General features: G+C 44.0%; 1 protein-coding gene across 5 annotated transcripts in view; it reads left to right on the top strand.

Moving 5' to 3' along the window:
• Window positions 1-247: 247 nt before the first annotated feature.
• Window positions 248-17,739, top strand: part of LOC146782652 (retinal guanylyl cyclase 2-like) — a 465,010-nt gene continuing 447,518 nt past the window's right edge. For 4 of the 5 annotated variants that reach the window (XM_085637790.1, XM_085637788.1, XM_085637789.1 and 1 more), the window contains exons 1-2: window positions 248-602; window positions 3,364-4,222. In XM_085637790.1, the coding sequence (XP_085493916.1) occupies window positions 3,493-4,222 (730 nt within the window). In that variant the 5' untranslated portion in view covers window positions 248-602; window positions 3,364-3,492. Of the gene's footprint in view, window positions 603-1,837; window positions 1,974-3,363; window positions 4,223-17,739 lie in introns of those variants that run through there. The other variant, XM_085637787.1, reaches the window with a different exon arrangement.

The raw sequence follows: 17,739 nt of genomic DNA, 5'->3' as shown, positions 1-17,739 counted from the left end.
AAATCCTGCACTGACTGACACCTCCCGCCTCCCTTCTCCCGCCGTGAAAAGTCATGGGGAGCTTTGCTCGTAATCTCTCTCATCTCTTCCCTATCCCCGGCATTGCTCCCCGCATCGCCTCCACCCTCAGTCTTTGCATTAATCAGCTTACATCCAAATAGATACGAGAAGGTGGGGGTTAAAGAGGTGGGGGGATTAGCTTTCAGGAAAAAATCTCCCTTTTGCAGCGCACTCTCCGCAGCCAAGAGATGCGTCTAGATGAAGTGTCCGCCCGCCCCAGGGCAGAGGCTGCCCCTCACAAGGAACTGGGGGCCTAGGAGGGGTACCACCCTGGAAGCCCACGCCTACGCAAGCCTGCCTGGCAGGGCCTGAAGGACCTGGGCAACTTTACTATCCGAGGTTTGGGGCGGCGGAGATGGGCGTCGACCAACCAGATCCCGCGCGGACACTCTCCTCCAGATATTCACCATGTGAATAGATTTTGGGTTAGATTTTCCGACCTATGTCTACAGTCTTTTTTTTATTTCCACTACCCAGAAGTTGCAGAAAGTGGCGCTGGCATCTTGACTCTCCCTGGTTGTGCCGGATTCCATGTCCTACAGGTGGGTTGTCGTTTCAGTTTTTGTTGGGGTTTCTCTTTGAGTGGGTCAGTAGGTCCCAAGTGATGCTACACAGATCTAGCGTTTTCCATTGCCAGTAACTAGTGAATATGAGCGAGTTACAATAAAAAATGACAACCTGAGATAAATCTTGCCCTAGAGATGAAAAATCAGACTCTTGCAGTCTCCAAATTTAAGCAGAAGTGCAGTCAAGCTCTCAGCCAGCAAGTATTTATCAAATGTATAGGTGCAAAGTCATGTTCTCCTATTTCTTCTGACCTTTCCTAATCTTCTCAGCTGCAGGGCCCTGTTGGGGGTTTTTAAAATGGGGCTATAATATTTTTTATTGAGGTCTGATGCACAAACCGTTATGTTGCACCTACAAAAGCATGCACTCGCCACAGGGTTTTGCTCTCAATCAAAATATATGGGCCCCAACTTAAAATCCACCAGTAGACTGTAACTTCAAAATAAATGTATTCAACGTCCAGTTCATTGCAAAGCTTGTATCCAGAGGAAGAATATTCCATAGAAAGGCCCATTGCTGCTGTGGTGAAGCCGTGTTTCTATGACCCTGACGGGGCTTTTTTTCTCAGACCTCCGCAGCTGCTCACGCGTCCTTTTCACTGTTGCTCTCTGAAGGTTCCACTCTACTATTCAGTTCTATCCCATGTCAAGCTCAGGTAGTCTAGCTGCCATCTGCCTCCAGTCCTGTACAGAAAACAACCTCAACTGGTTAAGCCTCTCCTAATTAATTACCAAAAAATAGAATTCAGTACGTTTCCCTTGTTTGGCGTGACATACATTATTTCATATCTGTATTTGGGTCCCGAGGAAGGTGCCTTGGGTAGACAAAACCACATGTAATTGTGTTAATTATTGTAGTTATATATATATACACATATACATACAAATATATATATATTTCTATATATCGAAATAATATAGATTTCATCGCCTCAAAAAATCAATTTTCTCCCATTGGCATCTCATGCCCCCGCCCCCCAAAAAAACCAGAGCAACAACATGTCTAATAAATGGTTTTGGATCTCATGAATGCGTGCCATGCCCACCTACCTAAGGAGGAAGATTGAAAATTGAAAACTAAGACCTGTGCATCCCTGGAGAGGATCCTGTGGTTTAGAAGGGCTTTTCATAAACCTCTTGAGATGCTTTGTAAGAACAAATCTCTCCGAAGCGTAGGCGCTTTAGGGATCCCGCTGTCTTCTGAGCACACCTTACGGTGACGCAGGCTGGCCCTCTGCTTCTCTATCAGCTGTTTGCCAATCCACCAGATGTACCCATGGTGCATCTGTGTCCTAAGTATAGTGAGATCTCGATACCCACATCACCAGGGATAATTTGGCTCTAGTTGTGAGACAACTGCTATGTTTTATATTTGTATAACAATTTACGCCACTTTCAGTGGGACATGAGAGATGAAAGATAGCAAATTGGAGAGGAAAGGACCGTTGAAGAGGCGGAAGCAGGAAAGAGCTCTGGATGGAGTTGTGTTTCTCAAACCTCTAGTATCTTACTATGGAAACAGTGAGCGTGCCATGTGGCAGCCGATCATTAGGAAGTTGCCACATAAGGTTCTTGGTGGAAGAAATGTCACCTAACACTGATTGAAAGGCCATAAGAGCTTTTATGTGTAATTTTAAAGTATAAATATCACCCCCAAGGGTATCCTGGCAATGAACAGGTGTGCACCTAGCCCTGCCTATCATAGGTTGGTTAACTAAAAAGCCAGGACTTCAGCTTCCTACAGAATTCAAGAAGAGAGTAGGCTCTGATGTGGAGTGGGAGGCTGTTCCACACCTTCTAAGGGATGTAAGAGAACGCATGTCCTCCTGACCTAGTTGTTTTGTGGGTATGATGTCTCGAAATGTAAGATACCATCTCACACTGGTTAGATGTTCATATACAGTGCCAGTGATGTCTCTTGGATGAAGAGATGTCACCCATGACTGACTGTAAAGTAATAGAGGCCGTGAGGAATGTCTCTTACAGTGTAAGTCATTTCATCTTAGAGCTTAGGCTGGTTGTAAGGTGCTAGTGACTAAGCAAGATGCCACCTACTGAGTAAGTGTTGTCATCTCAGAGACGGGTGGTGGGTGATATACACTGCCAGTTATGTCTCTTGGTTGAACAGATGCTATCTTACAGTGCCTAAATATGAATAAGCTGTGACAGAAGTATGAATGTGTAAGATGTCATCGCACACAAGGTACATCCAGAGTACTGGGAGCTGTGGATATCTTCTGCTACAGTATAAAATGTGACGTCTGATTTCTAAAGACTAACGGTCGTGGGTGGTGTTCTTTATGGTAGTCCGACATGTCAAGCAATTTCTTTTCTCTATTTTGTTCTGTCTTCCTCCTTCTTAAACTTCTCTCTTTACTGAATCTTACCTTACCTGCCTGTATGGCTTTGCTTGCTTTCTCTTTCTCCTCTTCCTTTCCTTACTTTTTCTTGCCTTTGTTTTCCTCCCCCTTGCACCATAGACTCCCTGCTTTTGGCTGCTTCGCATCACTCTCACCCTCTTTGACTTCATCCTGTTCTTGTTTGCAGGTTGATCACTGGTTCTTCATTTGAACAGCTTTTTTTCCAGTCCCTGGTGCCCCCCATAGCTGTAGAGAGCTACCAGCAATGTGCCACAAAGGGAACCTTTCCCTGACTCCCCTTCCTCTAGAAGGTGGCTTATGTTGACCAGGTTGTGAACTGTCTCATTGACTCATTTTGTCTCTCCCTTTCTTTGTAGGTATCTAGGTGGGAAAACCTTAACGGAGTCTCTGCAAATGGCTGCCTCTCTTCCAGCGTCTGCTCAGAAAGGCTTTAGCGACTTCTTAGCTGGACTCTAGAAATCTTGGTGCATAAGTGACGGTTGATCATGACGCTTTTGGATTGCAGGTTCCAGAATTTCTTGTTGATGCTCTCCAACCACCCGAGGTGGAGACGGAGGAGACACGCCCAAGGAAGCAGTCGCAACTGGTCCTACAGCATCTGCCTCCTTCTTTTCTGCTTGCCTTGGTGCATCCAGTCCACCACTTTCAAAGTGGGTATAGTTGGGCCCTGGTCCTGTGACCCACTGTTTGCCAAAGCCCTGCCTGAGCTGGCTGCCAAGCTTGCGGTGAGCCGGATCAACAGAGACCCTTTATTGAACAAGGGTTACTGGTACGACTATGTTATGTTCAACGAAGACTGCCTGACCTCAAGGGCCTTGGCTGGGTTTGTCAACACAGTGAACTACGCCTCTGGGTTTGTAGGACCGGTCAACCCCGGGTACTGCACAGCAGCTGGACTCTTTGGGAAGCACTGGAACAAGGCGGTTTTCTCCTGGGCCTGTCTGAGCACCAACACCGAGGTGCGTGGTTTCTCTACCTTTGTCCGGCCTCTCCCACTGGCCTCAGAGGTTCTCTACACAGTCCTCCGGTTCTTTCAGTGGGCCCACGTCGCTATCATCACGGCACCACAGGACCTCTGGGTGCAGACTGGGCAAGAGCTGGCTGTCTCTCTTCGGGATTTTGGCCTGCCAGTCGGCGTTGTGATCACCATGGAGGCAAACCCCAAGGGAGCTGAGGAGGCCCTGAGGCGCATCCAGAGGGCTTTCAAAGTAAGAGGTAGGAGGCGCCCAGAGATGGGTTGAATTGGTGAAGAATCCATAAGTTCTACAGGAAGGTGCTCTTAACTTGTGCTTATGTTGTATTTTTTATTAAAAGTGAGCCCTGGTTCTGAAAACAGAATGTGCCCTAAGACTCAATTCACGAGCCCCAGCATCACTTCAGGGATCATAGTGTGGTATCTCTTAAGAGGATACACTTCTAGCACATGTGGCACCCACTCCACCACACAGAAGATGGTCCACGAGGGGCCTTGTTGGAAAGTATCTCCTAGGACTCACCTAACTGCCCCTCACTACCACAAGGGCTTTATATGGGATGGATAAGAAACTCACCACAACAGTCCCTCCACCCAAAGGAAAAAGCTAAAGAGCCTAGAAGGGATTTATGTAAAGACCACTGGATTCAGAAACAGAGCCTGGAATCTACATAGGGAATATACCCATAGGACTCACCTCAAGAGTCTCTGCATCATCTAAGGAAATAGGATTTATATAGGAAAAATGCCACTGGGGCTCACTTCACAGCCCTTGCACCTCTACTCGAATCAGGGCCTGAAATCTACATGGGGAATATAAACAGCTCACACCTCACCTGCACCAGCTCAGGGCACAATCTTTAGATTCTACAAAGGGAATATACCATTGGCCCTCACCACAGTCACTGTGCCTCTAAAGCCTGTGAGGCAGTCATACAGCAGCAACGCAAGGTGATGGGTGGAATGCTTGAATTAATCTCAGCCACTGGCTATATCGAACAGTCTGTATTGCAGTCCATCCTTTTTCTTTTACTGTGCCACTCTAGACAGACACCAGCCATATGGAAATCAACTTTGGTCCTGCTCCAATAGGGGTAGTTAAACCCAAACCGCCAGTCCATGTTCTCTACATGTATACACAAGAAACCTCATATGTGTTTAAGACTGCTTAAACCCTGTCTGTGAGCTATAGCTTGAGTCCCATTGCACAGTGAGTATGGGACCATCACCTGGGCACGTACATCAAACTTACAGCTTCTCTGCACAAAGTGTTGTAAGCAATGCTTAAATTAATCACAGCCACGAGTAATGGTATGTTACTCTTTCATTGCACGGGTTACATCTGGAGTCATTAGACTGTGGTTTTCACTTCATGGAATCATTACATCCCAGTTAAATGTTCCAGTTTTACATCACAGATCCTTACTTCACAGATAAATTAGTTTTAAGTGTCCTAACTTTAGAATATATATATATATATATATATATATATATATATATATATATATATATATATGTGTGTGTGTATTTTCTGAGGCACTTAAACTGTAATTGTAATTAAGCATAAGGTATTTAAATACTTTCTTTTAAAAAAGAATTCGGTTAAAATAATTACATTTGAGTAATTAAGTAAAATAAAATAATTTTAAGTTAATTCATGCTAATAATTATTAAATAATAGGTTGCATTAAAAAAATAGAATACGAAGTGGGTTCATGATTTTCATTTTGTTAAATATAGAAGGTAGTGATGTGTTTTTACAGTTTAGAGGCAGGTAGTGTATAACATTAGTGAAGATTTTTTATGGCTTAAGGATGGGTAGTTAATGGGGGAGTAAGGAGTTTTTTGGGAACAGGGATGGGTAGTGTAAAGAGCTAGTATGGAGTTTTTAGGAGGTGAGAAATGGATATTTTAGAAAACTACATTTTAGTTTAATTATATTATATTCTGAATTAAAAATTATAAATTAATATGGATATATATTTAAGAAAATAATAATTTATAAAAAATTATTTGTAATTTATATATGTATATATTTTATAAATATGATTACAGTTGGGATCAAGTTACCGTAGGAAATAGATTTTTTGGTTTCCTAATAACTTTGGTGCAGCTTGACGAATCTGCACAAAACTTCCCCCCCAAAAAAGTTCACCCCTCTCAGCTCGTTCCTGAAAAGGTTTGGAGAAATCCGTAAATCGGGGGCTGAGAAAAAGCAGGGGTCCCAAAACACAATTTCCCCATGCAATTTCCATAGGGATTTTCAAACAGTGCTGCAGCCAAAATGGCTAAACAGAATGACTCCAAATTTGACAGAAATCTAGAGCTTTACCCAGAAAGTGTGCTTTTGTGATTTGGTGTACATCTGTTCAGTAGTTTTTAAGAAACTGAGGTTCAAAATTTGAAGATATCTGGACGGTTGGGAAGGCGGGAGTTCTGCAGGCACGCAACCTCAATAGAGCAATCTAATTGGCTAAGTGGGCTTTTCCCAATCAGCTGCCTTGCTCCTGCAAGATCCACCGTTCCTCGTGTTCTGATTGGCTAGCTGCAATATTTGGAGAAATGGGGCCGCCATTACAGGTCACGGCCTCCGTGTCCTGAAAACCGACACAAAAATAATGGATAAGGAGGTAAAATTAAACAAAATAAATATTTTTGTTGTGGGTGGTTGCTATTCAGCAGGACTCTTGCAGGAGCCAGTGCAATTCCCTTACTCCTGCTAGAGTCCAAGGATCAAAAAACAACAACAAAAAAGTGGGGTGGGTGCCCTTAGTGCAGCCCAGACCCTGTCGCCAGCTTCATGCTGCATACGGTGGAAGGCAGTGCACTTCGGGGGTTGCCTGTCTGTGGGAGACTAGGCACAGAACCTGCAGCTAACCCTATACATGGCCGAAAGCCGTGTGTGGCATTCGGTTGGCTGACCACAGGTGGTGGGCCCATGGCCTGTCACCAAATCCAAACTATATGCGGTTGAAGGCCGTGGAAGAGCGGGGGTTTGGCCGAATCCAGGATGTTGGGCGTAGCGCCTGGCAGCAGTTTTATCTCGAAACATTTATGGTATTTATGGTTGGATTTTCCACATGAGCAATCTCTCGATCCTGAGGGGTGTGCCCTCGAACACCCCACAGTCCTATCAAAGATCCATATTCAGTAACTCTTCATGTTGATGAGAACATCTCATCGAGGGATGCTTGTAAGGAGGCAAATCCTGAGAATGAAAAGTGTGCCAGAAGGAGGGGATATCATTTATAAAGACGATACTAATTTGGTGCTTTTTTATTGTTTTTGTTTAATTTAAGGATGTCTGGGGATATCGTTGGGTCATTTGGTAGGGAGTTCTATTCTGGGGTGACCCATCCTGAAAATCAAGTTTGCAAAAATGGTGTGGTTGAACAATAAGTCCCTTTTTTAGGTCTCGCCTGACCCAGCGCATGCGCTGGTCTGGCGAGACTTATTGAGAGGGCTCCAAAAAGTGCTACCAGGCCAGCCTGGAGCTACAGTGCATGTGGCACGCGCTTTACCGCGATTACTTTCACTTTCACTGCCGCACGGCCGCTTTGATGTTTGATCGCGATCAATTTCGCGGCCGCAGGGCCGCTTGGCATAGCCAATAGGTCTCGCTTTTGGGACCTTATAAGTATTTAGTTATGCAACTGTTGCATGGCTAAACACTTATAAGGTCCCAAAGGCGAGACCTATTGGCTATGCCAATGCTTGTAATTTATAGCAGTCTCTTCTGGGTTAACAGCATATTATGTCGCTTTTAGTGTAGATTTCCGCATACCTCTGCATGGTATAACACTGGTGACTCGTGTGAGCCATTTCTGCTTTGTATCCATCTATGTATATATGCATTATGCATTTGTATACGTCTAACCTAGCTTTGCAGGCAACAGAGAGATAGACAGAAGGCTTAGCCCTAGAATTGATTCAAGGTATAGTGCCGCTTTTAGTGTAGACAATGCAGGCTCTAGATGGAATGCAGTATAATTAATGATTGGCCTACAGGTATGGTTCTGCTCTTCGTTTAGCCATGTAAGCATTAGCATTCATGTTTCATCTGGAGTCATTTAATTTGCAAGCTTACATTGGTTCTGGTATATTTGTCTGTTATAAAGCAAAAGCTAAAGAGCATGAACTTTAAACAAAAGCAACTACTGTTCCAGGACGCCTGCTCACACTCACTAGTTGCAAACCTTGTGACGTTACACTACTCTTACAGTAACAGCAGACAGGTTAGTAAGCTTCCTGCTGAGGACCTGCCCTGGTTGAAATTCACCATAAGAGCCAGAAATAATAAGTGTGGGGTTTGGAAAGGCGTCAGTGGTCCTCAAATGTTGGCATTTAATGCTGCATACATTAAAATGGCAGGGACCTTTCACTTGTCTCTCCATTCACAGCACTGCCCATTCTTTCATAGAAAGTAGGCGGAGTGGATATGTGTTAGTGCCTCTGCTAAGAGAGGCTTCTCTTCTTTCCAGTGTGTCATTAAGCACATCCCTGTACAGTATAATACAGATGCTTACTAATGGCCTTCAACAAATCATGTTGCATAGTTCAGAAAAGTGCAATTAATAGTAATACATGATATTTCGTCTTCTACATGAGCTAACGCATCTTTAGAGTGCGCTTATGTTTACTTTTCTGTGCCGATGTTTTTTGTCCTTTTCTTGCTACCACTCCTAGTTCAGCATTTGATGGGATAGAATGTAGGAGCAGTTTAGGCGGGTGGAATAAGGATTTTGCAAACTTTTTAAAAGGTCTGCGAATTTGTTTTTCTGCTGGCCTTCAATTTCATTATACTGATTCAACTACGGTGGTTCAGTGAAGCATATTAAAAATTAGATCTGGTGGATCAGTGGACCAATGCACTGACTTAAGCAATCTTTGTTGACCTTATGTTTATAGGTTAAATTTCCTGCAGGTGCACTTGGTCTTTCATCCTGCTGAGTTAGATACTATGAGTACCATTGAGTTCTATACCATTAAATGCATGCTCTGTATTGTAGAATAGCTTCCCCTAGTCTCTGTTTTTCATGATGTATGAAGATCCATTACCAAAGGCTTTAATGTGCTAAAACATGCGACCACCGGCACGCACAATGCTATTTACATGCATTAGTACATTAAAGACAGATATATTGGTTTTCTAGGGAAATTTCAAATATCATAAGAAGGTAATGGAGCAGCTACACCACACTAATCCTGTCGGTGTTTTGAACTTTAATGTACTTGTAAAGCAAATGTTCTGCGCTTGGGGTATCTTGGAGTGGAGTAATCAATATATATTGCTATCCAACACATTTAATAGATCATAGAAGGATGTAATGCTTAGTAAACTCATCAAAACTGACTTTAACATAAAGAATGCTGTTGACTATGGGTGCACATGCATGAGTGGCCATTTTTTAATTCTTTTGTGTAAAGTATACCATAAACCTTTCCAAAATGGCTGCCATTTTGTCTGCACGCATGTGACCATTTTGGAATGTTCCTTCATTCTTTACCCATTCAAGACGATTGGCACGTTGTGTCCAAACATCTCGGCCATCTTGAAACTGTATATTTATACTGAGCTAAATAGGCATTTGCAAAGCCTATACCTTTATAGCCGAGGCCGGACTTCTTGTCTTTGCCAGTGCTTGGTACTTCTTGAACAGTGTGATTTCTTGATGTGTTAAAGAGCTTGACTTGGTAGTAGGGTTGCCTCTCAGAGAATCCCTTCCCTTCTTTTATGTATGATATTTATATTTGTTCAGCGTATTGTTACAGTTTGTATAGCCTGGTTGTGCTTTCAAACTCTAGGTGCCCAGTAGAAATGGTTTGGGAATTCTCACCAACCAGAGTCATGGTGGTCTGGTGTCCTTGCGTTTGTTAAGTCACACTGGTCATTGTAAAGAATTGCTTATTGATGGTTCCTGTTGGTTAGCAGAAAGTATATAATGTGTCCGATCTAGTTAGGGATCTTTGGGCTTTACTATCTTTACTAATGTGCTTAACCTTCTTTTATAATCTTGATTATTGGACATCAGGTTTGACCTTGTCCCATTGAGCTCCCATGACCCAGACCTGGGTTGATTAATCAGTCTTTCTTTACACCAGTTTCTCCAAAGGCCACTCTCTTGGGTTAATGAGCTAGAATGAGGCTTTTTATTTCAGGCCCTGCCTGATTGTGGTGTTTGCCAAAACAGAATTTCTCCCCACCCAAGCTGTCACCATGTGCAGCTTCTGCCTTCTGTGTTCAATTGTACATGCCAATGCATGTGCGACCTACCTACCTTGTTCACCTGTAGCTTCTTAGGCGGTACTGGCTCTGCCTTCATGTTCTAATCTAGATAACACCTGTCTTAACCAAGCAAATACCTCTCCTTCAGATTGCCACATTGTATCCTCTATCTGAATTGTGTATAACTAATAATGTGGCTCTGGAGTGAACCGTCTTGAGATTTACGCATGGCTTAGCCCTAGAAATGATTCAAGGTAATTTACAGGAGATTGGTTTAAGATAGAGTTCCTTTTGGGCAGGCGGGTAATAGTTTTTGAAGAGGTAGGTCTTTAGGCTCTTTCTGAATTTTAGGTGATTGAGAACCATTCTTATGCTGATTGAAATGCTGTTTGTTTGGACAGGAATGTCCCCTGTGTGGTAAATGGGGGTGTACCCCTGCCCTGAGTGCTAAACTGCACATAAAGCTGGTATCTTGATGTTTTATTTGGCCGTGGCGTCACACTTACCTAACGTGTGAACAGAGGCCTAAGGCTGTCCCTGGTGACGTCCAGAACATGATCTGTGGGCTTGGGAAGCACACTATGTGTGCCCACATAGTGGGCGTTGGACTAGTATTTAGGGCCTGGCTCAATCACATCCAGTTATCGTGGCAGTTTACCATGGTTTGTAAACCTTTAGCGTGATCTTACTCTCTGTGCCAGAGAGAGTACAGTCCACTGAGCCCTGTTATGTAAAGCCCCAGAACCTTGCACTGGCATCCTGTGTGCATGTGATATGTGTTAGTGCAGTGAATGTGCAGCACATATATGGTAGTAGGGCTCTGTGTGTAGTATGAGTCTTAGTACTGGGGCCAGTGTGATCCATTTTAGATGCTCCCGTTTTTGCATGGCACAGGATGTGGTATGGAGGCAGGTTCCCTTGACAGACTTAGTGTGTTACCTCTATTCCTGTAATTGGAGGGCAGAGAACCAGACTTTGAGGTGAGGGGTATGGACATAGAGCTTCAATAAGGACCTTGTTAGCAGAGGGCTTCGATTAGTTCTTCTTGAGCACTGCCATTGGGTTGATGATAGGGGAGAGGGTTGGAACTGCTGTTTCGGTTGTTCAAGGTGACTGAGGATGTCCTTTTGTCTGTCCCTGATTGGTGCTTTAGGAAAGCTGATGTCAGGCAGGTGCAGAGATCTCACACTTCATTGTGCCCTTGTTTTGGATACTTCTGCTTAAGCAAGTCCCATTTGTACCCACAATGAGAGCAATTATCTTGTACAAATGCTTTGTCTGAGGAACATCCAGAAAATGACATTCAAAAGAGAGCCAGCCCAAACGTATTCTCAAGCCTTAGACAATAGGCCCACATTTCCTGTCTGGAAAATGGATATAAAAATGGGTTCCAAACCACCCACTTTGTTCCACTGCAAAGTCCTCGAAGAGCTACTATGGATGGCTGCCTGACAGTGCACGGAACAAAATCTGAAGTCTGCAGTTTCTGCTGGAGGAGCTGAGTGTTTGTCTAGTGCCTAGAAGCCTGCCTGCCACTTGAGTGAGTGAAAAAGAGTCATTAGCTTTGTAGAAGCAGAGACTGTCTGGGAGGAATAGTCCAGCATGTTCCCGGCATGAGAAACAGCCAGAGAAAGCTGACCACGAAAGACGGACTAGCCAGGAGTGACCAGTGCTGTCACAGGAACCTCAGTCTCTTTGTGGGGTTCCTGTTATGAACTGAAGCAAGACTTTGCAAAATAAAGAATCACTGTGTTGTCTGGAAGCCTTCTGCAAGCCTCTAAGATGGGTGCTGCCAATGTCAGCCATGTTGCTGCTGAAGTAAAAGATCTGATCTGCGTGGAGGCTGCAACTGTCGGCGGCACACCCTCATGGGCGACTCAGCCACCACAACTCCATACCTGATCCACCATCTATACTACGTCCAGCGGCTCCTGTTCTAACGCAAAGCTGGCACAGCAGCCCCGAAGGAAGACTAGAATCTGCTGTGTGGACTTAAGACTTTTTGCCTGAGTGAACATAAGGATCGAAAGACATTGAACTGAGTTTCACATCTGATTAGTAGGGTATCTTTAAGTAATCTGCACCTGTGCCTAATTAATATCTATGCCCACAGTATCTGGGGCGGTTGTCATTAGAAATCACCCAGTTTGGGGAAAGAGCACCCAACGGGGTACGTAGTGCCTTACAGAAGATTGTAACCAGGATTACAGCACTGCAATTGCAATTCCTATTTCACTGTGTGGCATTTCATTTTGCTGTGAGATTAGATTAATTTCTGTTAAATGAAAGAATTACTGGGTGGGACAATTTGCTATTGTGCATGTTGGCTGACTTGATTTCTGATCTTCTGCCCCATACCAACTCCCTGAGAAGCCTTTGTGGGTTTTTAGCTCTTGCCCACAAACTATCTCCCTGAGAACCCTTTGACTAGTCGCCTTCACTACCAAGAGAGTCCAATTCGGAAAAGGTTGCATTTGTCCTACAGTGCAGAACGATAGTGGAATGAGCCCCAGGACACTAGTGGCAAACTAATTCAACCACAACAGTTGGGGCCCAGATAGCCACCTGAATGAGGTCTGACTGTGTTCAAGATCCTGATAATTGAAATTGAGAAGGCCTGGCTTCTGGTGTTTTCCTACTTTGCACCTTTTAAATCTCTTAAACTCCAATATGGTCAGGTCTTGGCTCGGCATTGTCCATGTGATGTAGCAATTTTCTTTGTCAGGCAGTTAGAGGTGCTGTTTCAGATGTTTTTAAGTGAATTAGTTGGCCTCAATATGAGGGTGATAATGTTGAATGTCTTCAGGCTTATGATGAGACATGCTGTACCAGAAGGATGCCTTTGAGGGAGATCAGAGTGGTGTTGGGGAAGCCAGTAGGGCTTAGTCTCCATATAATTGAAAGAAAGGTAGACTCCACAATGTCACCCGGAAGGCTGTGTTTCACTTTTCCTCAGGAGAGATAACTGATACCATGGTCTCTCTGTTTTCGTTGTAAGAGAGGATGGTGCTTAAGATGAATCACTGTGATTTGCACTGGTAGACATGTAGTGGGGGGAAGCCTCCTATGTTCTTTTCATACAAAAAGGCTTGAATCTGTAGTTGCTGCATCGCTAGCTATCAGGAGGAAGGGGTTTTGTTAAGCTTTAGATAGGCGGTTGACATCCAGTTCTGGATTAGACTGATATAGGTTCTAAGCTCTCAAATGTCATCAGCCAAGGAGATTCTTTAGGTTCAGTTGTTTGACCTCAGCAATTTGATGGAGCATGATGCTGTCGTCGATGACCATGGATCCACGAGGTTCCAAGTATATATTGAATGTAATGTGGTTGAGGATGGATCTAGGGGATGTCCACATGAGATGAGGAGATTCTTGGATCTCAAGATCCCATCGAGACATGTTGATGATGGATGGGTGATTGTAGTATAGTGCTAGAGAAGTTTGCACATGTTTCTAGGGTTCGGGCCAGTTGTAGGTGGATTGCCATATATAAGGTTGCAGAGAGCTCAAGCAGTACAGAAATATGTGTTATTTCTGTTGCCTATTAGGAGCTTTGCATACATTACATGGTTGATAGCAGTTTACGTGCTGCACCATGGCCTGCATCTGGATCAATAATCCTCCAGCAGGTTGTTCTTATTGATTGAAGCGTGCAGTAGACTAGAGGCTGTTTTCTCGATGATTTCTCCAATGATAGGTAGGTGGGTAATGGGCCGGTAGGTTCAGAGAAGGCCTGGTTCAGAGATGAAAATGTTGATGAGGAGGAGTGTGGACATCTCCATTGAGAGTCCATGATGGAAGAGCAGTGAACTTTCGACATGCCATCAGCCATGTTAATTCTGTTACCGCCATTCAATATCATATAGGCACCTTCTTCACTACTGTCCCGATAGAGGTGGTGTCGGAAAATATTATTAAAACCATAAAAGAAACATTTTCTGCAGACAAGCCTTCCATCTTCTACTTTTTAGGGGGATCAAATGCACAATTTATATCTAACTCCTCACTCTCCCTAATAGGCAGGTGATTATGATGGAACAGTATCAGCGTTTAATACAGACATTGGGTCCCAAGTCACCCGACCATAAAAAGCTGTCCTCTGCATGGCCAAGAGGCAGAAGAAATTTCTCCATGTCCGCCTCTGCACTTCTCTAAGCCTGTGAATATGCCAGTTTAGAAGAGGACATCAATGCACAGATAATTCAAGGATGTTGCAGTACAAAGTGAAGGCACTTCTATGAAAAGAACCCAGGAATGCCGCTGTTAGGCATTCTGACTGTAAGGACCACTTGAACATTGGAAAACATGTGCAGTGCACATTGAGTCCTCTTTGGCAGAAGTCATTGTTAAACCTGCACTTTATAATTAGGCAAATCAAACTTCCATCCAAGGAACCATAAGAGTGAGGTTTGGGAGGAGAGGTTTATGAAGGTATTGCAGAGGCATCTTCCCACACAAGGGCATAGCAGGAGAATTAAAATAGCCCCATGTTCGGCTTCCTTCTAAGGCAGGAAGAAAACGCAGCACACAAGTGATACAGAAGTGCAAAGATACATTACTCATGGGTGGTTAAAAAGAGGAACACATCCGCATAATCTCAACCAGTGAGGAGGTTTGGGAATGTAGAATGCAACGCCCAGGACAGCTAGCAATGGCCTTGATTGGCTTCAAATCATCTGTGTCATGTCACCTCAGAGAACATTGTTCAACAACTGAGCGCTATCCCATCGCGTATGCCCACCCAAGTGAAAAGGGAATCCAGTGGCAGCAAGTCATCCATCCCAAATGACGAGGTATTAGTTGCAAACATGAACCACAAGAGCCACTTAATTAATGCACGCATCCTTGTCAACAAGAAAGAAAACCATACACTCTGGAGTTGCCAAGCAGGGTACGCACCACAGCTCATCCTTCCAAACATGTGACCTTGCAGAGATGCTAGACAAATTCAAAAAAGTCTTACATTCAATTGGCTGCCTGAAAAGTAAGTGCCTGATTACACATCTACTAGTTAGTTCAATTGCTTACTCCACTGCTGGATACACTTTGAATTGAGAAACCAAACAGACACTAAGGTAAAGAAGGTAAAGAAGAGAGGCTCATTGGAGAGTCTGAGAGCCTCACACCTTGGGTCTTGCTGATTGTCATTGCCAAGAAACAACGCAGTGAGGTCCACATCTTTGTCAACATGCTTACGCCCAACAAGGCCATCATTGGTGAGCACCAGATCACCCATAAAGTGGGTGACCTACTGCTTGAGGTAAATGGTTCAAAGTGCTTTTCCAGTATCAGACTCCTTGCAGAATACCAAGCGTCATTAAGTGAGTCGTTTTATATTCCAATGCTCCTGACCACGTGGGACTCAGGCAGCCCAGACAGCTACATTTGGCATATCCAGCGCAGCAGAGGTTCTCTAAAGCTGCATCCGAGAGTTGTCCATCTCGTATAAGCCATAAATCTCAGCAAAAGCACCCTGATGCATGTTACCTTCTAATACAACCATTCTGCACACCTCACAACAGTGCTCAAAATAATCCAGGTCAGAGGACTGACAACAAACTGCAGAAAAGGTCAATTTCCTGATCCAACCCAGAATTGTTTAGCTACTGCTTCTTATTTGAAGAAAATGACGATGTATCCACAACCTCACAGTATACAATGCTAGACTTCCTGAAAACTGGTGCAACCTAGGAGCGAAATAAAGCCAATAACAGGTATTCCCTGACACCAAACATGACTTGTCAGCTGAAACTACAATATAACATTATGAACCAAGGCAATTCACAAGCTAGTTCGCGATGCTAGTCCCACAGGCCGTCCACAATCAAAAGCACAATAAGTCGCTTGACCTGTTTTAATTACATTTTGGCAGTCCACACGGCACCCCTTTACACTGACCTGCTCCCTGCTGACGAGAGGCAACTACCTCGAAACATGTGTCCAGGGATGGCTAACGCAACACATACTGTTCTTTATACATCGTGGCATAGGCGTACCCGCCGTCGCCACTACATCTACCACAGTCCCTTGGGGCAACTTGCTGGTGTGACGAGCAGTGTGCGACCAACCTTTGCATAATAAGTCGCTTGTTGTTTACACCAGTTGGGCCCTTACTGCACTCAACAGAGGTACTCACATGGTGAGAAAGAAGCAATAATAGATTTGTGGGGGAAACACTATTGTCTTTTACAGGTCTACGCGAACGGCTTCCAAATCAGTTCAGATCACAAGACTTTGTTCCCTTACTCCTAAGGTCATCAATGAAACTCGCTCAGAAGACTGTAAAATGGATCTTTTATTGTACAAGAATATTCTTGCAACCATTTTCCTCACACACAGAGCCAGAATCCATGGCAGACAACTGCTATTAAATACTTCCAAACTGTGGAGAGTGGAAAATAGTTACTCCTCTTTACTGATGGTTTGAGCCATAGCCGATGGGTCTTGTTGAAATTTCCACCATTGCAACTGGGTATGTAATTATTGCCAAGCAGGTCTCTGAGAAAAACCCATGTAAATAAATCCTGCAGGGATGATCATAGACATGAACAGTGCCCAAAATATATTCCTTCTTTCCATCGCATACACCATCAAGTTTAAGTCACCAAGGGTCAGCTGCTAGGAGACCTCATTGTAATTACAACATCCCTTATTCCATGCATATTGAACTAGGATGATTCTTCAAAGGAAATTAAGAATTCTGTAAAATGCATGCTTCCCAGTCATGGTGCTCAAGTAGAAACACTACGGCCAGGCTTTGGGATGAACAACCCCCAGCTCCAGTCATCCCTACAGCCATCATATAATCGGGTCATACTGAGTGACGATTTTATTTCGTCCCAGATGGCCAATAACGTCTGTCTTCTGCTGATGACTTTAGCAAGTCCCTTTAACTATTTTTTAGGTAGGCCACCTCAGCAGAATTAATTCCAAAGATAGTGCTATTGACACCTAAAGACATCAGGACAGACAACCGGGATGTGGTTTCTCAACATATCTAGAATCCTTGGGCAGTAAACATCTCAACTGGATCCGTACTGAGATGTTGAGTGTTCTACGGAGACACAGAAAAACAAATGTGCATGTCAAAGCTAAATGAAGATACATAGAGTGGGAAAGCAGTGTCACCAAGTGCATCTACAAACAGCAATGCTCACAGAAATTATAACCTCTCCACCGGTTGTGCTGTCAAACCGAGAAGGAGGTAGGTGGAAAAGAGACAGCTCAGGTGCCAGACCCTTCCTTTCTTGTAGAAGCGTGGCAGCGACGAGATGACATAATTGTGATAAGTCCGCCCTATGCAGGCCTCATCTTCATCACCTACCCAGCATCCTTAGAGAGTGCCAAAATACTCAACATGTCTCAACCATTTGCACTTCCACATCCATGGTGACACACTGGACCATGTCCAGATTAATTCTTTATCATTCACATTGGAAATCCAGACAAGACAGTTCGGGTGAAATCCAAAAGAGCTGAATAGTACAGCTAGAGAGTATGTTCAGAACCCTTTACTCTCCTCAACCACAGAGT

This window comes from Triturus cristatus, chromosome 12 (assembly GCF_964204655.1).
Source record: "Triturus cristatus chromosome 12, aTriCri1.1, whole genome shotgun sequence".
Lineage (NCBI taxonomy): Eukaryota > Metazoa > Chordata > Amphibia > Caudata > Salamandridae > Triturus > Triturus cristatus.
The sequence above is the reverse complement of the archived record's forward strand: the minus strand, read 5'-3'. Positions and strand labels throughout refer to the sequence as shown.